At 37.1% G+C, this 24,456-nt stretch overlaps 5 protein-coding genes across 9 annotated transcripts in view; 2 read left to right on the top strand and 3 right to left on the bottom strand.

Annotated features, from left to right (window-relative positions):
• Positions 1-1,425: 1,425 nt before the first annotated feature.
• On the bottom strand, positions 1,426-2,053 carry LOC135605048 (17.0 kDa class II heat shock protein-like). Its single transcript, XM_065094729.1, has one exon. The coding sequence runs from the start codon at positions 2,051-2,053 to the stop codon at positions 1,580-1,582; it is 474 nt and encodes a 157-aa protein (XP_064950801.1). The 3' UTR covers positions 1,426-1,579.
• Positions 2,054-2,603: 550 nt separating this feature from the next.
• LOC103976445 (large ribosomal subunit protein eL20z-like) lies at positions 2,604-6,243 on the top strand. Of its 3 annotated transcripts, none has more exons than XM_009391642.3 (5): positions 2,604-2,780; positions 4,392-4,446; positions 5,247-5,370; positions 5,444-5,561; positions 5,959-6,243. In XM_009391642.3, the coding sequence occupies exons 2-5, from the start codon at positions 4,437-4,439 to the stop codon at positions 6,010-6,012; spliced, it is 306 nt and encodes a 101-aa protein (XP_009389917.2). In that variant the 5' UTR covers positions 2,604-2,780; positions 4,392-4,436; the 3' UTR covers positions 6,013-6,243. The 3 variants fall into 3 exon arrangements, with proteins under 3 accessions (XP_009389917.2, XP_064950800.1, XP_064950799.1); XM_065094728.1 differs by having other exon boundaries at positions 2,624-2,780; positions 5,247-5,349; XM_065094727.1 differs by lacking the exons at positions 2,604-2,780; positions 4,392-4,446 and having other exon boundaries at positions 5,234-5,370.
• Positions 6,244-8,235: 1,992 nt separating this feature from the next.
• On the top strand, positions 8,236-13,818 carry LOC103976585 (uncharacterized). 2 transcript variants are annotated; one of them, XM_009391852.3, is made up of 7 exons: positions 8,241-8,456; positions 8,593-8,692; positions 8,777-8,897; positions 10,206-10,327; positions 10,437-10,558; positions 12,200-12,359; positions 13,516-13,818. In XM_009391852.3, the coding sequence occupies exons 1-7, from the start codon at positions 8,282-8,284 to the stop codon at positions 13,523-13,525; spliced, it is 810 nt and encodes a 269-aa protein (XP_009390127.1). In that variant the 5' UTR covers positions 8,241-8,281; the 3' UTR covers positions 13,526-13,818. The 2 variants fall into 2 exon arrangements, with proteins under 2 accessions (XP_018677589.1, XP_009390127.1); XM_018822044.2 differs by lacking the exon at positions 13,516-13,818 and having other exon boundaries at positions 8,236-8,456; positions 12,219-12,356.
• Positions 13,819-14,590: 772 nt separating this feature from the next.
• LOC103976444 (uncharacterized) lies at positions 14,591-19,484 on the bottom strand. The gene is made up of 7 exons (XM_009391641.3): positions 19,182-19,484; positions 18,420-18,541; positions 17,673-17,762; positions 16,514-16,566; positions 15,699-15,801; positions 15,214-15,329; positions 14,591-15,095 (listed from the first exon to the last, which is right to left on the bottom strand). Exons 1-7 carry the CDS (start codon positions 19,417-19,419, stop codon positions 15,056-15,058), a joined length of 762 nt encoding a protein of 253 aa, XP_009389916.2. The 5' UTR covers positions 19,420-19,484; the 3' UTR covers positions 14,591-15,055.
• A 1,590-nt stretch (positions 19,485-21,074) lies between these two features.
• Positions 21,075-24,456, bottom strand: part of LOC135585823 (uncharacterized) — a 4,519-nt gene continuing 1,137 nt past the window's right edge. Inside the window, exons 3-9 of one of the 2 annotated variants that reach the window (XM_065096970.1) lie at positions 24,315-24,334; positions 24,108-24,234; positions 23,487-23,630; positions 22,213-22,430; positions 21,874-22,132; positions 21,487-21,621; positions 21,075-21,365 (exon numbers count right to left, since the gene is read on the bottom strand). In XM_065096970.1, coding sequence (XP_064953042.1) covers positions 21,493-21,621; positions 21,874-22,132; positions 22,213-22,430; positions 23,487-23,630; positions 24,108-24,234; positions 24,315-24,334 — 897 coding nt within the window. In that variant the 3' untranslated portion in view covers positions 21,075-21,365; positions 21,487-21,492. Of the gene's footprint in view, positions 21,366-21,486; positions 21,622-21,873; positions 22,133-22,212; positions 22,431-23,486; positions 23,631-24,107; positions 24,335-24,456 lie in introns of both variants that reach the window. The other variant, XM_065096969.1, reaches the window with a different exon arrangement.

The raw sequence follows: 24,456 nt of genomic DNA, 5'->3' as shown, positions 1-24,456 counted from the left end.
GGACGTGGTGCTCTAGGGAGACATAACCATCGCTCTCGGCAACATCACCACTGTGAGCATTGTCGACACACTTGAAGAGCTGGCCGAGGGTGATGAACTTTCCGTTATCGTTGCCTCCGGAGTCCTGGCTGGTGTTAGCTCGGGGGCAATGACAGGCAACCAAGCCAAGTGGTGGCGATGATTTTCAGTGCTTCTTCGGGTTGTACGAGAGATCGATGAAAACAAGGACGAAAGGGATAGAGGCGAAATGCCAAGTGGTTGTCGACGCCACCTTTGGGGGCGAAGTCATCGAGCTTGAGGATGTGGTGCTCTAGGGAGGCGTAGCCATCGCTCTCGATGACATCGCTGTTGTGAATGTCAACAGATGCACTTGAAGAGCTTATCGAGGGTGATGGACTTTTTGCCACCACCGCCTTCAGAGTCCTTATTGACATTAGCTCGGGGTTGCCTTCGTGGGCAAGAGGCCTAGGTCATGGAACAGATGCCCATATCGCATTGACATTTTAGCCGAGATGGATGCATCTATATATGGAAAGGGTGGTTGTTACCCCCCTAAGTGAAAGTACTATGTGTCGGAGACAAGGCCTTCTCATTCAAGCGTTCGTCGAGAAGGTTAGTAGGCGAACGTTCCTACAACATCGGTTCTCCTTCTAGCACCAAAATGTTAAAGAAAAATATTTTTGACATTTTGATCAACTCGATATACTTCGGACCCTTATGCATAATGTTATCCGAGGTGAAAACGTAAAGCTCCCAAGATACCACCAATACAAAGATCGAGATTGAGAGAAATTTCTTGACCTTATCCCTCCGACGCAATTTAAAATTCCCAAATATGTGCTTGAGTAGTTCAAAAAAAATTTTAAGTCCCTCCAACGCTAAGTAAGAAATTTAAGATCTCCGTGGTTGAGTAGTTCAAAAAAAATTTAAAATTTAAAATATCCTTTTATACTTTAGAGAATAAAAAAAAATTATGATTATTTTCTCGTTATAATATTATTATCAAAAGATTGTGATTATTATTTTTATAATAATAATTAAAAAAAAAATTTATTTTTCTTCATCGGAGGGTGACTCTCGGATCTCGTACCGATAAATATATATATTCACTATCAATAAATATATATATTCACTTTCAATATATATTACAAATAAAAAAATAAAATAAATTTTTTTATTAAAATATACTCGATCAATATATATTATAAATAAAAATTATTATTATTAAAGTATACTCGTTATGTTGAGAATAAAAGAGATGGAGCGATGGAGGAGATAGAAAAAAAATTTGATAATAAAATTTTATTTTCTCCACTTATTCAATTTATGTACAGCGATCTTATTTACACCTCTTCATATATTTTTCTCAATATAAGAAAAAGGTATATTAAATTTATTCCTGAAGCATTTAGGAGAGCTTTTATTTATTACAAAGAAGAAAGGCAAAAAATAGCTTACTAGTACGACAGAACGCTCATTATTTTTGGAGCATTTACAAGAGCTTATATCTATTATAAAGAAGCAATAGAGTCTCTCTCTCTCTCCTACTTGACTTTGTCGACCCAACTCCCCTTATCACTTAACCCATCTTAACATCTATGGTCTTCGGCTTCTTCGGCTCCGCCGGCGGCGGCTTCTCCACCGTCACAGTGAGCACCCCGTCCTGGCACAGCGCCGTGATGGCGTCCAAGTCCGCGTCCTCCGGAAGCTGGAACTCGCGCATGAACTTCCCCACGCGACGCTCCACGCTCACGTACTCCCCCTCCCCGTCCTCACACCTCCTCCGCTCGCCGCTGACCACCAGCGAGCGGTCGTCCTCCACCTGCACCCTGACGTCTCCGGGCTTGACCCCGGGCATGTCGATCTCGAAGACCAGCTTGCTCGGCAGCTCCTTCACATCCGCCGGCGTCGACGCCGTGGCTCCACAGTCCCGGACGTAGGCGCAGGTGGCCCCGCACGCAGCGTTTCCCCCCGCCGTCAAGTCCATCAGGTGGTGGAGAGCCGCCATCAACGGGTTGTCTTCGAACCCCACCATGACGTCCATTCCTCTCATCGATCGAGCAAGGCTTGAATCCACCCGCGGAGTGATTCATATTTGACGAGGTTGGGGAGGGTAAGAAGAGGGCACGTGGCAGGGCTGCATGGAACAGGTGTCTCCTCCGGGTGACGGTCCAAATCGTTGGTTTGGGTTCGGTCCGATTGAAATCGAGCTCGCGATTACCTGTATGTGGTTCGATCTAACCATCTTTAGATGTCCTTTTTATTTTGTTCGTTTATGCCGATTGTGTGGGTCTATGGAATCTATTCAGAGCGGTTCGAATTGCTCTGATGGAGACGGCAATAACAGATTTGGCGAGTGATGACAGGCTGACAGCTAATGCGGCGTGGTCTGGGCCACCTGTCCTCTCCACTAGCGGTTACTTTTACTATGTCACGTTTGTCCTCCGTTGCTCCTCCCAGCTTCGTTTCTTTAGCCGTCCGTATCAAACTCAAGACTGGAAATTGACATAGTCGAATTGAGATTTACATCAAATTTGGATAGTCTTATCATAATTTTGACTGTCATGTCGCTGGTCAATGCAAATTCCTTGGCTTTGTTAGGAGGAGGATCATATGCTTGGCTTCACCGATGGCGCATTGTTAAGTATACCCAAAGGTCAAGAACACAGCACCTCGAATTGCGGCGTCGCCCCTCGCGTCTCCGTCTCTCGTTCGCTGCTAATTCTTCGACTCTTCGAACTAATCCCATGTCGTCGCTCCCTGTTCTTCTTCTCTCCGAGGTAATTGGGTCCCTACCGCCATTTCTTTTCTTAGTTCTTTCCCTTGCTGGGTGGCGTCTACTATGGCTGTGAACGAATTCTATGAACCGCACCAGCTTTCTGTAGATCTTCCTTTTTGTGGGTTCCAACGTCGAACAACGGTTTGATGTGAGATTCGTGTTCCTCGTTGTCTTTCTCCTGAGCGGTTTGACCCCATGTTAAGTTCGCCTGAGGCGCAATCTGACTTTGAGGATGCTCGTGTTCTTAGATGTCGGTAATAGAAGTAAGGTCACTGTGGCAACACTTGAACGCAGTGTCCTCCCATTATAGTGTGTGTCTTATCTTGTAGTGGACAAGGACCAAGATTAGATCTCTGCAAAGAGATGCATTGGAGTAAGGAGGATGGAAATAGAGAAGATTCGCATACAGAACGCGTGGTAGTTGCATGATTCGAGTAATAGGATTTGCCAGATGCTTGATCGAGGTGGAAATTGTACGGAAATGGTTGAGAAGCCAAGGAAAATGAAAAATGAGGCCTTTTTTTAATGTGCAGCTGTCTGTGCTTCTTCATTTTCTTCTGCTATCATGAACCAAAACTTGTGAGAATATACAAGTGAAGTCTGAGGACAATGGGTGAAATCTGTCGTGTTTAAGAGAGGATATTCATCTAAGTTTGATAACGTGACCGGTCTTGATATAACAACCATCCCACGGAAGATATCCTGAAAGAGTGAAGAATCGGCTCAGGATTTATATGTTAAAGGAGTGTAGGTTCGGTAGTGTGCTATCGTGCAAACTCGGCATGTTTCAAACTAAATTTAGGAGATACTTCACTCTAAAGAACAAGAGTGTAAAAGAGATTGCCCTAACAGATTGTGTCTCTTTGGAAACACAAGCTAAGGGGAAGAATACTAAATATAAACTATGAGGATTCATGGGCACAAAACCGACATTAGAAAGTTTTGATTTGTAAAAAGTTAGCAGTAGGTCATCACCTTTTAGACAAAATTTAGGAAAAGAATCACTTTAAAGAAGAAGAGCGTATAAAAGATTTCCCTAACAAGTGGAATGCTAAAGATAGCTATGATGATTCATGGATGCATAACCAACAATAGAAGTTTTGATTTATAAATAAAAGCCTTAGCGTTGCAATTCTAGCAGAGATCATGTTGCCAAAAGAGGATATTCATAAATTATTGATCTGTCAGCCATTCCATGATTCACCACAGGAATTGTTCTTTTGCTTGCTATGATGGATGTTCTTTTCTAGGGTGTTCTTGTGGGTGGTACTACCTTTTGGTCATTTAATTCATTGCTCTTCCTTGTGGAAGTTATGAAATAATCGCTTATGTTGTTTGAGGTTTTAGTGATACAGTAGCTACTCTTTCAAAATTTTCACTATTTAACGTTAATCAGTTAATTGTGCTACGTTGTTGTATAGTCATTATAGAAGTTGTTTTGATGTGTTGTGTTATAATTGCGATGTGACCATAGACTTATATGCATGTCTGCTCTAGCAAGTCGTTCTCAAAATTACCTTAGCATTACATTCATGTCCACTTTGGCATGTCATTCTCATGCAGAGTACTGTTTCCTTGCTCATTTTAATGATAATGAGAATGTATGAAGCAGGTGCTTTGAGACTGTCAAAAACTGACATACGCAGTTCACGCAGAGATGGAGCAAGGTATCATCTTCCTCTGGTCCTATGACCAAATGTTGTCTGTAGAGTCTCTCTTGTTGTCTTGTACAAATGAACTGTATGTCTAAGACCAGTGTCTTGCATATCATTCTAAAACATTTGATATCAGAGTAAAATATGATGATAATGTTAGTAGATAGCGGCTTCATATGTTCGGAAACAATCGTTTCATTTGGTAAGAACTGGTGTAGGTTTCCATCAAACAATTGACCCTAGATTTTTTGTTGATACTATGAAATATTTTCCAATCATAGTTGAAGATGTTGTTTCATATGTCTTGCCTAGTGATAACCAAATTTTTATATGTTTGCGATCGTTACCTTTGATAGCAATTTTAGTCCAGTTGTGGTTAAAGATTTTCTTATCCTCCAGTTCACTTGATGTTAACCCAACTATTGAATGTTTGTGACCAATCACAGCATCCTTCTTATCCATGATGTAGGAAGTCACCATGCTGTTTGAAATTGCAACCCTCATCTCTAGAGAAATTTGTCTGGTACCTATTGTGAACCATTAATTCCGATGTTATTGGAAATATAAGACACGAACCCTCAGTGTTTGTGGCACAAGCGCTACTTAAATGATTAAATGTCCGAATTGGTTTTGCCCAAAACCTGTTTGAGAACATTGTAAGATTTGTCAATTGTGATATTGCTATCTTAGGGTTTCATAAGTTCATTGGAGGATATGACCATTGAATTTGTTTGATTTGAAACAAAATCTGCCAGAATATTTGTTACTTTAAAACAGTGTCATGGTTGATAAAAATCTCATGTTGACTACAGGGAGATCTCATGGTTGTAAGGACTGTGGTGGAAGCTATATTCTGCTGAGAGATGATGAAGACCCTCGATTGGCAAGGTTTAACAGACGGCTTCCCTGCTGCGGGTGTGGTATAGGATGGTCATCGTGAGTGTGGTTCCATATCCTGTTTCTCCGTTTGTCTACTGTATTTATATTTTGTGACATTCATTCTTTGCAGTTTGCTTTTGGGATTTTTATGCCCTTTGATCTGGTACTGTGCTGCAATTCTGTACTTATGCAAATACTATGACAACGATCCACGTGAGCGAAGTGGACTTGCTGCCTCTGCAATGGCTGTCAGTTCTACCCCATTCCTCTTTTCCTTTTTTTCATTTTTAATGCAACAATACTTGGTAGAAACTTCCATCAATTAAAATATTAGTGTTGACTTGATAAAACACAATAAAGAGGTATAAAATAATTGTAAATCAAATTTGCATAGTCCCCCACAATTTGCTAGTATACTACGGCCACTTTGGTGATCAAGTTCATTAGACTGAGAACTTTGGCTGAAGATATTTCATCATACATGTAGATATTTTGCATCTGAGTCATCTTGCAAATTTTGGCCTTTCTTCTGGGGTAAAAAAAAGGATTGATATCTTACTAGTTCTTCATAGCTGTTTCTATTTCATTTCTTGGGATGCTTCGGCTGGTGAATATGTAATTCTTTTGTTTTTTTGGTTCCTGCAGGCATTAGTCTCTACGATTGTAGTGCTCATTACATTAGCTGTCATTTTTCTCTAGTCAATCACCGTTTCCTGTATGAATTCAGTCAAGTTGCTTCTGTATCACACAGCGAAAATGGTAATTGAAGATTAGTAAGCTCGGCAAGTGAAGCATGATCCAAAAGTTTGTGTTGTTCAGTGTCACTCATCTTAATTACTTGTTTAATTCTGTACCTTGTGTTAATATCGCATGTATGAGCAAAGAATTCTTGTTCACATTTATACCTGATTTATTCATCTGTTTGATAAAGCACTACTAGTTATGAGTTATGACAATTTTTCTTTTTCACATTTACACGATTAAATCCTCTGTTTGATCAAGCACTACTTGTAGTAGTAACACATTTCTTAACTTTTATACTTGATCTGAGATTGCCCTGTTAGGATGTTTAGATGTCAGTATTTCCAGTATAAAGACTCAGGACTCTATTTGTAATTAGAATGAAATGAATTTTATGATGTTCACACTTTTGCTGCGGTTTCAAGAGTCTGGGATGGTTTTTCCTAGTACTTGTTCCTATTACTAGCCAAATCTCTTAATATTTAGTGTCTTAATTCTGCCAAAGGTTAAGAGTCTGGAATGAATCTTCATAGTACTTGTTGCTATGGTCACTTAGCAAATCTCTTACTATTTATTTAGTGTCTTAATTCCACAAAAGGTTATTTGAGTTGCTCACAGGATAAATAATCAGATGCAGGTCAGGCTTGTTTGCACAAATTGAGTTCAGACTTAGATTGTCCTATAACACTTGGATGACTACTCTTTCTCATTTAGATAAAAGGTTTCATTTTACATCCTTAGACTGCATTGTTTTGCTTTTTTACTTTCTCTAGACAAATTCTTTATCTGCATCAGTTCCATTGATCTGAATTTAGAAGAATATTTTACTTCAAGGGCTCAAACTTGTGTTTTATGGAAACTTAGTAAAAAAGAGTTTTTATTCTGTCAAATTCTGCGATTGGACAGTGTAGACAATCTTCTTCTTTTTTTTCTCTTTTTCTTTGTCAGGGAAGAATCATTACATACTTCTTCATTTTGTTTTATTCAGTAAAGAAGACTCCATTACTTGAACATGTTAGTGATGCTAGTTGTTAGTTGTTGCTGCCCAAACATCTCTCTAATAACATTACAAACAAGTAGATCTACATCCCATCAATCAGCTTATGCTTTTTGATGGATTTACAGGATTTAAAATCATGCAACTTAATTTTATCCCCATGCAGTTGAAGTTTCATTGTGCTTACACATTAGGAGACATGGAATGCTGTGCACAAGTGAACATGTATCTTATAATTATGACTAACAATATCAGTTGACAGTGGTGCTCAACACATTGGCAAGTGGGAGTATTTGTGTTCCTTTTTGCTGCTCTTTTGACTGAAGAAGCTTCTGAAGAAACGTAGAAGAAACAAAGCTGCCTTGTTTTCTTCTTTTTCTTCTCTGGTCAAGAGATCATTGACTTAAATTTAGATTGTATATATCTATAGTGAAAGAGAAAACCATATGAATAACAACAAGAGATAATTCTTATTGATGCCAAAGAGTGATCTGAATGATAGTTATATCGGATCATTGATTTGATTAAATTTTTTAAAAATTTAATTTAATTATATTAATAAAAATAACATATAAATATATTAATGATAATATAAAAACAATAATAATATAATTAAAAGAGGATGATAAGAGTTGATTAGATACTTTGAAAGGAATTAATTAAATAACATCGAAAATTTTAAATACCTTTAACAAAAAAAATAAAGAATTACTGATAATTCGATCTATTAAAGTTCAAACTGTTTAATTAGTAAACCAATTTCCAATTCGCTTAGCCACCCTACACATAAACGTGGCTGATAATTAGCAATCTATTTGTTCCCGATAATCTCGACATGAATAAATAGGAAAGCCATCATAAGATAATGTGCAGAGTTATTCAGAATAATCTATTATAATAAATTTGCCCGTCCGAAGCTGATGTGGCGTCCACGTGGCCCGAGACGTGACATCCGGAGGCCGACGTTGAAGGGCCGTGCTTTCTCCCACCGGCTTTGTCGTTGCCCGCTGAAGGTCTTGAGGTGGGCCCCACAGACCCCCCCGCATACCGTCAGGAATAATAGCGAGGGTAGGACAAAAGGGTAGCGGGAAACCTGTAGGGGAAGTTTTTAGTTTGGATATGGAATAGTTCGTGGGTTTCACACCGATTCATGCTAAATGTGCTGTCATGTGTTCCGTGGGAAGCAAAAGGGGAGAGCGAGGGAGGCGAGAGAGGGGAGACGAGAGGAGGATGCGGTGGGCGTGGGATCAGCAGCAGCTGCTGCTGCTTCTGCTGCGGGGGCGGGAGAACCGAGGGCGGGTGTGGGCGGGGGCGATCCTGCTGTGGCTGTTGCTCATGCTGGCCACGCCCAGGATCTCCCACTCCCACGCCTTCCACCTCTTCGCCGATATGCGCAACTTCTTGGGTGAACCACTCCCTCCTCCTCCTCTTCCTCCTCCTCCCCCTGCGTCCCTTACCACCCCATAACGACATCCCAATCCCAATCTTTGTTTCTAATGGCGACATCCCCTTTTGCCTCATGGTTTCTTACTTGGGTGCAGGTGTTCCGAATACTTTAAATGTGCTCACGACCTTCCCCTTTTTGCTCGTCGGAGTCCCCGGACTCGTCCTCTGTCTATCGGGCTGTTGCTTCGGCATAAGGTTCGATCATCGTCGCGTGCTTGTTCTTTCTCTATCTTATTTTAATGATGTGAAGACGAAAAAAGATATGGTTTTGATTGGTAGCTTGAGAGGAGAGATGTGGGGCTGGGCGTTCTTCTATGCCGCGACGGCCACGGCTGCTTTTGGGTCCGCTTATTATCATCTGAGGCCCGACGATGATCGCGTCGTTTGGGACAAATTGCCGGTATTCCCCTCCCCCCTCCCTGTTCTTTTCTTCTCTCTCTTTTCTTTTAGTACTTTATTGTTTCGATTGATGTTAATTTTAGCTTTCCGAATGAGCCAACCCGATATAAAGAAGCTTTTACCATCGGGAACTCAATGAGAGTAAGATGTAAGATATTTGGCCTATGACGTTGGATGCTTCCAAATATATTCCACTACTTGTCTTGCTGTTTAGAGAAAAGAGTTGGAGCAGCATGGATTCCGCAGTGGTGAAATTTGACGGGTATCAAGAGAGACACTATCCATGTACTTGAGAGTTTTCATTGCAAATTTGCAAATTGCAAGAAGCATTTGGGCATTGTCCATTGGGAAGGTCAGTCAGGCTAATATCAAGCCATAATCAACTTCTCTCTACCTTTTTGAAGAGGCAGTTGAACTAGTAGAAGATATGGTGTCAATTTGCACCCAATCATCAGGATAGGATTTCCTTTAGTAAATAGCCTTCCCTTTCAGGTAGACAAAGGTTAGGTTTGTTAGTCTTTTGTTTTCTTGTTAACTTTAAGTTTTCAAAGTCAGAGATATATTGGTTGCCTTGATTGTGTGCTCCATTTTTGTCCTTGATAGTAAATAATTACATAACTGGTTCCCTTGGCTGGTTTTGCTGATAAATAAAATTTTAATACCCCTTCTTCGCAAATAAATTAGAACGCCTGCAGATCAAAATTTGTTGTTGATATTTACATATGATTTTATTTGCTTTCCTTACCAACTTCATGGTAATGATTATATAAGGTGCTTAGAACCCTTTCAAGAAACAAACATTTAGCGAGCCACCTATTCTGTACCACAAAAATTGAAACATTTGGGCCTCCACCTTAGATATGTGGCCTCAAATTGATAAATATTTGGATATTCCCCTCAAGTTCACTTTCGAAATTATGCTCTAGCAGATTCTAGTTACCTTCACTAATGAAATTCTTGGAGGTAACATATCTAAATTTGTTTTGAGAGGTTTCGAAAGCATCAACTTAGCAAATGATTCTATTGGGTTGAAAAAGGTTTATGCTGTGAGACTCTGGGAATTAACATATCTTGTCAGGAATTGCCCAAATGGTACACGATATTAGTTAGTGTTAGTTTTATTACCAGAATTCTTGAGTCATATCATTTAAGCATGCAAATGTCATGGTTTATTTAACTTGCCTGTATGGACATGATGGACATTGAGCAGCACTTGGGTTGATACAGATTCCGATGCTTTATTTTTAAGCTTTCTTTGTCCATGTTATTTTGGTCTAATAGTTATCTTTTAACATCTGTCTTTCTGCAGATGATGACTTCAGCTTCTTCGCTCTTATCTATATTAGTTATAGAGAGAATAGATGAGCGGATGGGCATTTCTTGTTTGTCTTCCCTCATAACACTCGTTCTTGTTAGCATTGCATGTGAGAGGTGATTAATTTATTTTGTACTCTACATCCAATATTTCTTGCTAATGGTGAATGCTTAAAGATTATGTAACATAATCTTTTGTTGAATGTGATGTCTTAGTTGGTTTCAGGACTTTCGATGATCTGCGATTGTGCATGATGTTCCACATTGTGCCATGCATTGCAATCCCTGCTTTGCTCTTCTTATTTCCACCCAAGTATACACATTCCAGATTTTGGTTTTGTGCAACAGGTAGAACTTTAAACGTATGTTGTGTTTTCTGTTTACTATTTCCTCCATGAAGCAGGCAAGTATCGCGGATCATAAATTGCTAGAATTTTTACAACTCTTGCAGCAGAAATTACCTTCATTATGCTCTTATATTCATAATCATTAGTCTTTACATCATAATTCTATAAATTCACAATTCATAAGAAAATCTTGTTTTCATTATTTTCAGTAGTAGCTTAGCTCTATCAGCAGGCACTGTCTCGATGCAAATAGTCAGTTTTTGGAAATCCAAGATATCAACATAATATGACGGGAGGTGATAACCAAGAATGACAAGAACTTAATATGCGATAACTCTAGATATATGCTTCAGCAACTTTTCTTTCCTCTAAGTGTTCTGTCATTTGTCATCCAATATATTACAAGAATGAGATGCTAGAATTATATGATGTCTGGGGCTTATATGTTTGTCTTTAAATATCAACTTTTTTGGTTCTACTTTAAGTGATGTGGTTTTTATTGGTAGTACTGGATGTAAGCAAGTGTGCATATACCAGCATCAGATCTTTTTTATATTTTTTATGTTTTATAATCTATTAAAATTGTTGCCAACTGTATCTTTATATTTCATTATCTCTCTCTGTTTATCCTCTGTCACCATCTTATTTTCCTTCACCTCTCCTCTTCCACCTCCGCTGCCTTCTCATCCTCCTGTTAGTACGCTTTATCTCCTCCTCTTCCTCCTCCTCTCTGGTCTAGGTTGGTTCTAGGTTGGTACCAACTGGTATTGTCTCATATGGAGTGTCAGTGTGCCAACCATACCAGGACCATACTAGTTCTTGCACTGATAGATATTGGCATCGGACCATTGTTTTAATTCATGCTTAGATGTTCTTTTTTTAACTCTTTTTATGGTTATTTCATCAGCAGTTTGATTGATAAAATGTTTTAAGGGATGAAACTATTTATAGACAGTCATGCGATATCTAATTTGGAGAGATGGTAGCAACTTCATTTAGATAGGTTTCTTGTTAGTGAAGCTATAATGGACCTTTTATTATATGTTCGAACATGCCTTCACTGCAATTATTTAGCTAGGTCATCCTTATGTAGTATTAATAGCCTATGGCAGATTCTGTGGGCACTAAATCTTAAATTTGGATTAGAAGTTTGAACAAGGAATGAAAATAATATAAATAATTCAGACTTTTAAATTTAGAAAAATTTGGCCTTTAATATAATGGAGCAGTATCTTATCATAGGTCCCGAATTAATTTATCAAGTCTTTTTGGTGATGTTGTTGGACTGTTTGCCATATACACATATGTAGTAGATAGCCATTTTACTGCAGATACAAATGTAACCATTTGTTTTGGGAATCAACTTTGGTAAGATTTCTATAGTTACTGACAACAAGTTGTGCCAATTGGAACTTCCAATATATCTGCACCTGGGTGAACCAAAAAAAACAGTCATGAGACAAATTTCTATTTCATTAGCAACATTTTGTTTTTTCTTGGTGCCACTGGAATGTTTTACAATTTTTTTGTGTTCCATACTAGCACTAAATGTTCTAGTCATGCATGAAAAGGTTCATTCTTTAGTTGCAGTTTTTTGACAGTATACATAAAGAACTTAGAGATAACACTGTAATTAATGCAGGATTTTACCTTCTAGCTAGATTTGAAGCCATTGCTGATAAGAAAATTTACAGTGCAAGTCGATACATCATAAGTGGGCACTCTTTGGAGCACCTGTGTTTGGCAATGGTTCCTATCATACTTACAGTCATGCTTTGGTTCAGAAGTATTAAGATTGCCAGGTATATGCAGATTGTTTAATCAAGGGACTCCATTCAAGTTAATATATGATTCGAAAATGCATCATGCTCTACAATCTAGCTTACATATGTTAAAAGACTTGTAAGATTTGGTCTATGATATCAGTCACATCTCAAATTTTGGTTGCATCTAGATTGGTTGATCGGATGAAGAAGCCGCCAGTGAGATGGTAGCATAATAAATATTGTTCAATGCTAAGGATAGAATATCATGCATGCTTGTATATGTCATACATTGTTATGCCTAATTTCCAATGACCTGCCCTCTGGTGTCCAATCAAGAAAACATTCCATGTGAATTGCTATGTACATACATAATGCAATAGTATTTGCCTCGGAGGATTCAGATTAGGGTGTTGTCAGTGTTTTTCTAAACCATTATAGACATGCTCCTTGGCGAGGGATAATAAATATTCCTCCCATCATGTGATATGATTACAACCTTATTTTGGTCTTTTTAGTTTCTGGACAATCGGTGGGATCCCAATCCATAACCTGTTACTGTCGTAACTTTAAAACGTCGCCGTTGGCCTTTTCTTCTCAATATATGTATATACCCTACTTCATTATGCTGTCTGCACCTTCTCAAGTTGACTTTGAAGGAAGAAGTATAGGAGTTTCATTCTGTGATTTGTTCCACTAATTTAATCAAGAGAGGGAATGAACTATTGGAGGTACATCAACTTTAAGGTTGACTAACCACTTCACCAGCAAGAAACCAAACTTTGTGATGTATTAAGTCTTAAGCGACAGACCACATCTTATCATACTGGTGATGTGCACCTTATCACAATGCTCTCATCTGTAATTTTGTTATGATGCATTGGCTTGATAACTGCAGCAACAAAATTATATTTTCTTGACCTGCACCGATCGATTAGTATATTTCTGGATGATTAGTAAACTCTTGAACATGATGCTATTCTTACTATTTGCAATTGCAAGTTTATACTAGCACCACTGTCTAAAAACTTCCACTGGACGTCATTGCCATTGTTTTAGGAACCGATCCTATTATGATATTTCAAAGGGTACCATCTTGTGTGATTGATATGTGTCGTCGATCTAATGTGCTACGTGAGATGAGCAGTCAGTTTTCCTTAATTGTTCTAAGTAGGTATCTTATTCAATCATGCAGGGACTCTTAATGCAGGTCTCTTTAAGTCCTTATTGTTGGAAGCACCAAAGAACCAGCACAGCCAGTGATCATCTTCTGGAACCATCAAAGTTCCCGATATGTGAGAGCATCAAGAAACAACTTGGTGATTGCATCAAACTGACACTGACCTGAAAGTTAATATAAGCCCTAGTTGATGTTTGGTGACTACGTTGATCATTTACTTTCTTTCAAAGGATTTTTAGAGTGGCAATTGCCTGTTGCTTCTTGATGCATCATCAGATGATGTAAATGACTTGACTGATTAAAGCGCAATTTTCCAAATCGCAAAATGTACTGGATGCGTCAGCCATTGTGAATTGTGGATTTTGAGATCTTGGCTGGTATTGTTAGCTACGATTAGTCGGTCTTCCAATTCTTTGAGATCATTACATTGCTTCTCTCATTCTCGTTGGTTTCCACTGCAAAGCTAAGGTGTAATTGATGCTAATGCACTCTTATGACTAGTAATGGAGGAAAAAGATTTTTTTTGTTTTTTGGATAGAACAATTATATATTTATTACAAAAATGAGTACAAGCAATTTCGGAAAGATGCGAGCTCAACTTGGATGATCGAAAAAATCATCATCATCATCATGATGTATCATTTTTTGTTGGATCTGACAAAATTGCAAGATTTTGTTATTCTCTCCAAGAACATCACAATTAGAAAAAAGAAAATATCAGTAATAGGGTTTTTTCATTTTTTTTCTGCTCTGAGGAAAACTAAGGTTAATTCAACCCCTTCCCCACCTTTCTCATAAAATATGCAAATGAAAAGTTAAAAGTATCATATTTAAAGTATATATAATATTTTTTGTGACACGATAATGCAAAAATATAATATTAAAACTCATCACTAAATGCCCAATAAAGATGTCGCAACGAACAATTGATACATGACCAATGCATTAGTGATATATAAGTACTCAAAATTGATGGTACACAGAATTGTCCCAGTTTTTTTTTCTTGAACCAATTACATGACTGATATACAATGCACAATTCAAAATTTTGTTGCTTCGCGACGATGATTGGTTTCACCAAGAACTATGATTTTGGACATTTAAATAGGCTAAAAGAAACAGATAAGAGGACAATAAAAGTTAGTCGAATAACAAGATGATAAGATACATTAAAGCATTTAGGAACCTACACATTAAACTTATTCCACTGAGAACAAGTTCCTTTATGTACTAGTCCAAAATATCTCAGTTAGTCGTCCATTTCAGACAATCGAAGGGAGAATTGGCTAATCTTGAGGAGCAAAACCATCGCCTTAAGTTCCTTCATAAATGCAGCCGAGCTAAGTTACTACACCTGAGCTACAATTCCAGACCTTTTCGATGCCCAAAATCTCCATTCTTGCAAAGCCTCGGTGCCGGAGAAACATTTGGATTTGAAGCTAGTTTTCATGAATTGATGATACCATGACAAATAGTTACTACTGCTAGCAGTTGAGTATTTATGAAATATGACATGCATTCCCTTCTGGCAGTGCCTTGCAACACGACTGTTGCGTCACTCGCTATGAACAGCTTCCGCAGTTGCTGATTTTTTTCTGCCAGGGATCGAAATTTTTTCTCAATCATATGCAGCAAGACATGGGAAGTTCACTGGTGGAGACCACACAAAAACCATGGTGAAACAGTTGCATAATAAAAACAAAAAATTCTCACCGAAGATTCATGCGAAGCTCCTCTGCAATAAGTTCTGAAGAAGCTCCTGTCAGGAATCCTAACTTGAACATGATCTCTTCCAAGCGCTTCACGTTTGTTAGGTAAAGATACCCAACCTGTTTAATTTAAACTTGAAATATATTCATCAAGAAGAATAGCTTTTTGTTTATTTTGACATGACAAACGTAAGGACTAACATCATGTTCGCTTGCAGAAATCAACTTGCAAGCACTATACGCGCAATAATGAGAAATTTTTCTTTGGCTTCAGTTAGATCTAGGTTAAAACATTCAGTTAAATTATTCTAAACAGGCGAACAGAAATAACCTTTTCTTGTTGTTGCTCGTGGTGCCAAGTGGGTTAAGCTAAACCAGATTGCCCGGGTTAAATTATCTTAACTCAGGTGTATTTTTCATTAAATCCCTAACTATTCAACTCTCTTTTAACATTTGACTGCCTTGATTTTCCAGAAAAAGACCACTTACCAGTGTTTCAAATGAAGAAGCTCTGTTATAGACAGCTACACCAACCCGTTTTCTAGTTCGGGTTTTGCTAGAAACAATGTTCTTTCCCCAACGAAGTATGTCCCTGTACCAGAATTGCATAAAATATTATTTGCAATACAAATGAATGCTTTTATTTAAAAAATCATAAAGTGGCTTGGTGACTGCCAACATAATATATGTGAAAATAACTAACACAACCAGAATGGGAAAACAACCACATAACTGGACAATCTTGTTGCTAAATAAAAGTTAAGCCCATAAATTGTCTATTACATTTGGCTAATAATAAACAATGACAACTCTTAGGCATCACATACGAGTTCAACCCTTTAAAAATGAAAAAGGAAAAAAATGCTATCAGCACATGAAGTGTTCAACCCTTTAAAAATGCCTGGTAAATATGTCAGAGACATAAATGTGCCTAAGAGATCATGCATCCCATGCCAATTGTCATATTTCTTACACGACATTGTATAAATCACAAGGTTGCATCCCGAGGAATGAAAAATAGTCGGCCACCACAAACTTGATTAAGTTCCACTTCGCTCATTCCCCGACTACCTACTCTAAGTACTTTATTTGAATAAACAAAACAATTGCAAACAAGAAGGCCAGTAATAAGAAACATAGTAGAAGAAACAGATTTTCATAAAATCCACTAAATTTCATCATGAATGATTATGTGAGAGTAAGACTTTCAGTTGAATGACGAGAATATATTAACAAAACGAAGCAGATTTCATATAGAAGGGAACAATAACGAAAAGAAGAGAAATGGATAATCTAATTTTAACCTTTCTTCTTCGGTCAAGTAATCCTCATCAAGAAGCTTCTTGAGCAATAAATCCTGACAAGAAGGATGCAAAAAAATTTCAAATGGCTTATAGAGATACCAATGCATAAAATGGCCAATAGAGATACATGGATTAATTAAGTCCGGACTGCACTGTGATCCTCTACCTATGCAAGAAAAAGACTCCAGTAACCAAACTCATTACCAAGTGCAACTGGTGATAGTGGTGATGCTATTGAATTGGTTACTTGGACGATACAACAATTTTTGAAGACGAGACATCTCTGACATTTTGTTTGTCACGGAATTGATTATTAGGTCATTGTGCTTGCTCGCACTCAAATCATGTTAGTAATATCTTTAAGTTTGGCTGCAATCTGCTTGCAGTTTTTCTGGCATTAGTTTTTGAGGCAGGTCTGTTGTTTTCCTTTTCCTTCTTTCTGTATTTTTCTTCTCCTTTTGCTCAATTCTAGCTTTCGGGGAAAAATGCGATGTTTCCTTATTTATTTCTCACGAAAAATTCAAACTAGTCACCACTATCATTGTAATATGAATGTCATAAATGCTATAAAGATTGTGACAGAGATGGATCCCTGTAAATATGTCCAGAAAAGAAAACTCATTATTATCATTACTTTCCATTACAAGGCTATTAAATGGGAATACGACCATCATTGGTATCATCGCTATTGATGGTCAAACTGAACACAGTCTGAACTTGCAAATAACAATAAGGTGTCTGGACTGAAAATCAGCAATTCTTAATCATTGCAACAATCATTTGGCTCAAACCCATTACAATGGTCTGTTATGTCAGTGACTATTATTTCATTTTACTAAGAGGGATCCAGCTGGGCAGGATGGATTGGCAAATATCAATTATATTTATGCTCAAAGAAAGAGATATTTAAAACAGTGAATCAAAATTGTGGAAAAAATAACTAGCTCAAGAGAATTGCACGTTTTTTCCTAGCAAATATTACACCAAAGCATGAAAAGCATACAAGATACTAAGATAACTAGTTTGAACTCGACTTATGATGCTAGGGAAAGTTCTAACAGATTATGAAAAGAACAGCAGGTATGAAACTAAGAGGAGACAAATAAAGAGATACATGTGACCAATGTACACAAAATCTAGTAAATGGTCAGGCGCACACCTGTGCTTCACAGCGCACTACTTTCATCACCCGTTCATTGTACTCGTTGATACTTAAAGGTGGATACAAAAAGTGCCTTCGAGCATACAGCTGCATATTTGACAAGAGAGAAGTGAAACTTCAAAACTGTTGCAGCTAAAAACATTAAAATTCAGTCTCCTAGAAAAAGATTCCAGGTCACATATGACATCAGTTAGTATCACTTTACAAAGAAGCAAGCTAAATAAAGACCCTGATAAGCTTGGTACAAGACAATTATCTAAATATCTGGTTTGGTATATTCAGAACTATAAGCAGTTGCTAATTATTATTTTCCTTGGGAAACATAATCACATGCATGTGGACTTTTTGTCAGAAAAGTTTATGCTACATGAATAAAAATTCTTGAAAAATGATTTAAGAAGTTGGTAGAAACATTATGGCTAATAACTCCTGTGTAGAGTACAACATATTCATTCACTTTTCTCATGGCAGTAAAAACGATAACAAGAGTATGAAAAGGTGGCAAGCGGGGAAAGCAAGTTTTTCAACAATGAAGTTAGAAACAAGATAGATATTAACTGATAATTTGCATGTTAACTATAAAAAGAAGCTAAGTCAAAAGTTCCCATGCACTTGCCAAAAATGCAAAAATTTAGGATCCAATCGCCAAAAATATAAACAACACATATCACTTTCAGTCTAAACTACATGTGAAGCATATAAACGACTTTATTATTATAGGCATGAAAATGTTTCTAGTGCCACCTCATAAATGCAATCTCCCAAGTATGCCAAAGATGCTGCATTGTAAATGGAACGTGGCTTATTCACTTTAGGCGCAACCGGCAACCATGTCTCATATCCCAGATAATGCTCGTCTGATTTCCCTGTACCAGAGAAACAAGGAGTGTCACAAATGCAACTACTTGCAAATGATATAAAACGAAAATCCCTAAACAAATTGATTTCCCTACTACCAAAGAAACAAGGAGTGTCAGGAATGCAACTATTTACAAATGATGTAGAACTGTCCCTAAACAAATTCATTTCCCTCCTATCACAGAAACATGAAGTGTCAGGAATGCCACCACTTGCAAATGATAAATACTGGCATTTATTAATCAGAAAGAAGGGGGAAAAGAGAATAGGAAGTGGAATGTAACTCCTGCTTTATATAGTGAATGACATCGATTTCAATCCCCCCCCCCCCAAAGAAAAAGAAACAATGAAAGAACATGCTCATGTAGGTGTCACATATGTAAAGTAGAAATTACAGCTTATTTTGTCTATTATCAATGTTCTATTTTTTTTTTCTAACATAAGAAGCTACAATATGTTAATACATATTATCCAAGACAATAAACTATCTCTTAGAATTAGAAGTACATAATCAATAACAATCCTGAGATATGACACCGAGAAAAGAAAGCTAGTACATATAACGACAAGAATAGAAGGATGTAGAGAACTCGTAGTGAATGGACATGCCAACAAAAAGGCACACATTTTTTCATGTCAATTCCACACCTTTCTTGCTGGTCGAGCGGCGACTGGCGTTGAGAAGCTGGGAAAAATCCTTCTCGAGGACGGCAGTCCTCGACGAGGTGCGGGCGGGCGAAAGGGACTGGGCGGGAGGAGGAGGAGGGGTGGACGGCGGGACGCGGAGGGGCTTGGCGGACTTAAGGGCGGGAGACTTGGGGCTGGGATTGGTGTCCCACGAGGCCCTCACCGCCACCGCGGCGTGCGCCATGGCGTTCGCGGCCATCGCCCTGCAAGCCCTTCGACAAATTGTGGGGCGGGGTTTGGAGGATCCGAGCAGGGGAAGAGTGTTTAGGCGATAAGGAAGAAGATATGATTGATTGATGGTCCGGTGGGCCCCTATTTGATTCTTATTTTTTTGAACTTTTTCCTCTTTAAGGAAAACCAAAAACATATAATGATTTTTATCAAAGAATTTTAATGTTATAAAAAAATTTGTAAAAAATAATATGTATTAATTTAAAAAGTCCATACATGTATTTTCATAATATTTAATAAAATAAAAAGATAATATCTAAAGTATGTACGTGTATTTTTATAGATATAATACCTTAATGCTTATTATATTCTCCAAGTTAGCTTTATCTAATGATTTTATCATACAAATTTAACGTTATAAAAATTAGGATGATTTTTCTTTAAAAAAACCTTTCTTTTGTTTTCTTTTTTAAATGATACCTCATTTTTAGTCTTCTCATTTAGTATCCTATTTTCCTCTAATATCATAAGTGTCTTACATCATCGTCAATATCAAAGGTTTTTTTTTTTTAAATGACACACCATTTTTAATCTTCTCATTTAGTATCTCATTTTCCTCTAATATCCTAAGTGTCTCTCATCGTCGTCAATGTCTCTTTTCGGTTCCGAAAAAATGAGGTAATAAATAATAATAAATTGGTTCCGAAAAAATGAGGTCATAAATAATAATAAATTAAAATAATAAACATTGAAGATGAAGGAAGATAACGACGCGATCACAATGAGATGAAAGTAGCATAAATAAAATGATAGAGGTCAAAGGTCAAAGGTGAGAGAGAGGAAGGAGACAGACAGGATAAAAGTAATGGGATCGAAAGTGACGAGACAGAAGCAACTAGATATTACAAGACAAAATCAATGAGATTAAAATAGCGAGATAAAGAGAACCATGACAAGATGAAAGAGAGAGGCATTAACGATAACGGGGATATTTAGTGTATTAGAGAAAAATGATAACACCAAATGAAAAAAATTGAAATTGAGGGAAAAAGCCAATAAATTTTTTTTCTTCTGAAAAATCATCCTAAAAATTTAAAAAAAATGAATGTGTTAATAAAAGAAGCCTATACATGTTTTTTCATAGTACTAATATATTAAGAATATAAAATAATAATTGTATGCATGTAATTTTATAGATATAATATATTAATGCTAATCCTCGTGAAGTTACCTTACGAAATAAAATTAACTTGATAAGTACCAAAATATGTGAAAAAACGAAACCTTTTTTTGGCCATCGATTAAATGATGAACAGCAGCACTTTTAGCGAAAATGTTCCTCGAGATTATAGCATTATTTGCATCTGTAAAAGCATGAAATTGCCTTTTTGATTTGTAGATCTTATCATATTATCATTCGTCGGTACATTCTCCTCAAACTTGTCCTTTACCCCTGTGTGTAACTCGAACACTCTACATGATATTTTGTACAAAAAATAACCATCGATAGTCGGCAGTATATATTAAGTGAATTATCAAATCTCTCACGACGTGTCCATATTTGCATTTAACAATCTTTAGAGTTCCCTCCCACTAACCATACAACTACATGTGGTGTCTATAACATTACACGACTCACTTCAATCCAATTTTATTGAACCTAAACCAACTCATTTATCACCAAATTCCAAACAAAAATATTTTCTTAAATAACCTAGATACAAAAAATCTCTTTTTTCATCGTCGAGTTGGTACAGTACGAAGGCGATATAAAAGAGACTCGGCACAGAGTAAAGCTCTCTTCCTCTCATTTTGATTACCATATTATTTCTTTTCTAACTTGGTGGTGTTCTAATGTACTGGAAAATCTCACCGAGTATGTCCTCGGTTCATGTTTTGTAGGTTTTCAGCATCTCAAACCAGTTCACAGTGACCAATCTTTCTTCAGCTCAGTAATCAATCGATCTACCTTGTCTGAAAAAAAGAAATAAAAACCTTTAGATTGACAGATCAAAATTGAAGGCACTTGAGAAGAAGAGATGTACTTCATTTTACAAAACTTGAGCAGACAACAGTATTATTGTGTGAAGCCAACCTGAATTCAGAAGTCGTATTTTGTCCTTCCGCTTTTTAGAACGAGGCAAAGCATGTCGGACATATCGGACGTTGAGTTATAGAAGCTCCAAGATTCCAACATTAATCGCTTCCTCGACCCCTTGAAATGGACAACCTGAATAACAGCGCATAATAATCAAATATAGTATCTCCTTGGATAGAATACCTTGCACTAAGGTTTAAGCTCAGAGGTCAAGGAAAGCATAATTATATTCATCACAGAGAGACACAAGATAACAAGAAGGAATTAATTCCATCAACTAACGACTACAAAATGGTTAATCAGACAAAATTTTAGCAATTAGAAGTTTCATAGGTAATCAACGGGACAGAGAATCTCACTTAAAAACCTACAATTTAAGCTTACCTGGACATCCAAGGGCATGCCATGAAACTGCCCAGCGCCTTCAGGTGGGGTCCAATTATAAACAGCACAAGGCAAAAAGAGAATTGACACTCCGTTTAGCTCAGCAGAGAAGCTTTCATGCCTACCAAACTTCTTTAGAGCAAATGGAAGATGAGACTTAACTACCCATGCAAGAGCTAACTGATCACCAAGCATGCGGGAGGCCTTCATAAATTTCAAGCTGTACACGTTCACAACTTCTTCTAAAAAGATCTTTGCCCTGCAGCCAAAAATTGGTATCTTATTTGCCGAGTTGTTGAATCAGAAAATCATAATCATGAAAAGAGACTGTGAACTAACTTATAAATTCCATCTGGAGTGCCTCTTACTGCAATGAAACCTGAGTTTAGAGGCTGGTCTTTATTGTTACGAAAAGTGAGGGCCAGGTGAAAGTTAGGATCTTTCTGAAATATATGCCCAAGGTCATTTACCACTGCAATATCAGAATCAGTGAAAATGTAGTGACTAGTACTCCCGAGGCCCTTAGATTGCTCTTGAAGCCTTGTTTCTAGGAATGCCTGCAATGGTCCGAGATAACGAAAAAAAGATTCACTTAAATTAACAACCTTTCAGTAGCACAAGAAATTAATAGATCTAAAAACATTGTGCTACACTATGCTAAGATAAACTTTACAGGCTGCAAAATCATATAACTATAACATGTGGAGTTGAACACTCCACTCGCACATGCAACACAGATTGGAAATGTTTAAATATTTTGTTGCTGGTATATATCACTAAGATTATTATAAAGGCCTCACTAGCTTCAGCCACATGGAAACTGTAGAGGCACTTTTGTAATATGATTTTGGAGTCATGTTTTGATAAATGTTATGGAGCATCGTACATGGAAATGGTTTCCCTTTCAGCCCATTACTTTTCTCTTTCTTTTGTAGACATCATTTTTCTGGTGGAAAATAAGTGTTTCCACTCTTCTATCACTCTTTTGTCTTTTTCTCTTCAAACTCCCTGTGAAACTAGGGATTTAATCCAACATTGTTTTAGGTTCTGTTTCTTTATTTTTGCATCTGGGCAACTATATGTAGAATTCTCTCTCACAATATTCAATACTCTTTATTTCAAATATGTGATTTGCACTAACTTTGGATATTATTAGTATCATAATATCGATAGACTTGGCCAATATACTTTTTCTGAAATAGTGATTTTCTGCTGATCCTTGTGGTTACAATTTTTTACTCAACAGAATCTTGTAAAAGTATTGGATAATTTGGCTAATTTACACAAAGAATTGCTGGAGGCATAAAACCTAAAAAGAAGAGTAGATACACAGTAATAAAGTTAAAACAATCTTGTAAAAGAACCAACAAGCAGCTAGACAGCAATGGTTTGTGATGTAAAATAATATGGTAAAAGAGTCTACTCCAAAAAAGCATGAGCATGGTACAACTACCCATGAAACATGGTTGATATGAATGTGGAACAACATCATATTTCGAATATGCCAAACTAAATGGGCAGAATTATACTGAACAAAAGAACAGACCAGGATCGAAAATGTATTATTCCTTAGAAACTGAAGCTATTCAAATACTATTTAAACATGATCTTACAATGTAGGACCTGATTCTCTGAAGCATCAAGTTTCCACGTGAGTAATCTCCAGGAATTGGTAATGTTGTTGCTTTACTTTTTCTTATTGCAAACTCAGAAGCAGGATCAGTCAATATGATTACACTGCTGCTTGGCATTGACACCTGTAAAGTTCTACATACAAAAATCAAGTTAAACAAACACCAACCATCTTATACATTTATTTAATTCAGCAATCGAAAATAAGGGCAAAATTGATGAAAAACATCAGCTTGTATAAATTAGTTTTTGTCTGGATGAAAATGTGGAATTTAAAGACAATTCTCCAACCAATATGCACACCAAAAGAACATTAGTGCATGAATTTAGAAACAAATGAATGTAACTAAGTTGAATAACATTAGCACATAATCCACAGTTTATAACCCCATTGGATATGCAAAATCGGATAATAGCACACTTCTAAAGTGGCCATTACATATATGATTAAACTTAAAATCAGTGTCCCTTACAGAAATCTCCTAAACATGCTTGTGTGTTGGTGTATGTAAAATGTACATTTTAAAGAACAATATCATATTTTTTATGTGTAAACATAATTAATCAGGAGCATGTAATTTAGTGTTTATACATGTAATTACCTGTATGAAGTCTATGAAAGCAATAAGAATGGCCATGGACCTTTCAGCTTTGCTGTAGGAATTGTTTCCAACAATTACCATATCAGATAATTTACTATCCGCCCTTGCAGAGTCTGATCCACGCGAGCTGTTGTAAATTGTGTAAACTGTGACAAATGAAATGCTGTCACCAATTTGAATGTCCTCATGTGAGATTGAAGAATGGACCTTATTGACAGCTTTGAGGCCTGTAACAGGAGACACATGATGAGGAAGCTCACAGAGACATAATTGATTGCATTAAGTTTAGTTGCAAAATCAACAGAAGGCACAATCATCCAGAAATCTGCCAACGGTATACACATTTTAG

Source organism: Musa acuminata, chromosome BXJ2-2, assembly GCF_036884655.1.
Source record: "Musa acuminata AAA Group cultivar baxijiao chromosome BXJ2-2, Cavendish_Baxijiao_AAA, whole genome shotgun sequence".
In the NCBI taxonomy this organism is placed as follows: Eukaryota; Viridiplantae; Streptophyta; class Magnoliopsida; order Zingiberales; family Musaceae; genus Musa; species Musa acuminata.
The sequence above is the reverse complement of the archived record's forward strand: the minus strand, read 5'-3'. Positions and strand labels throughout refer to the sequence as shown.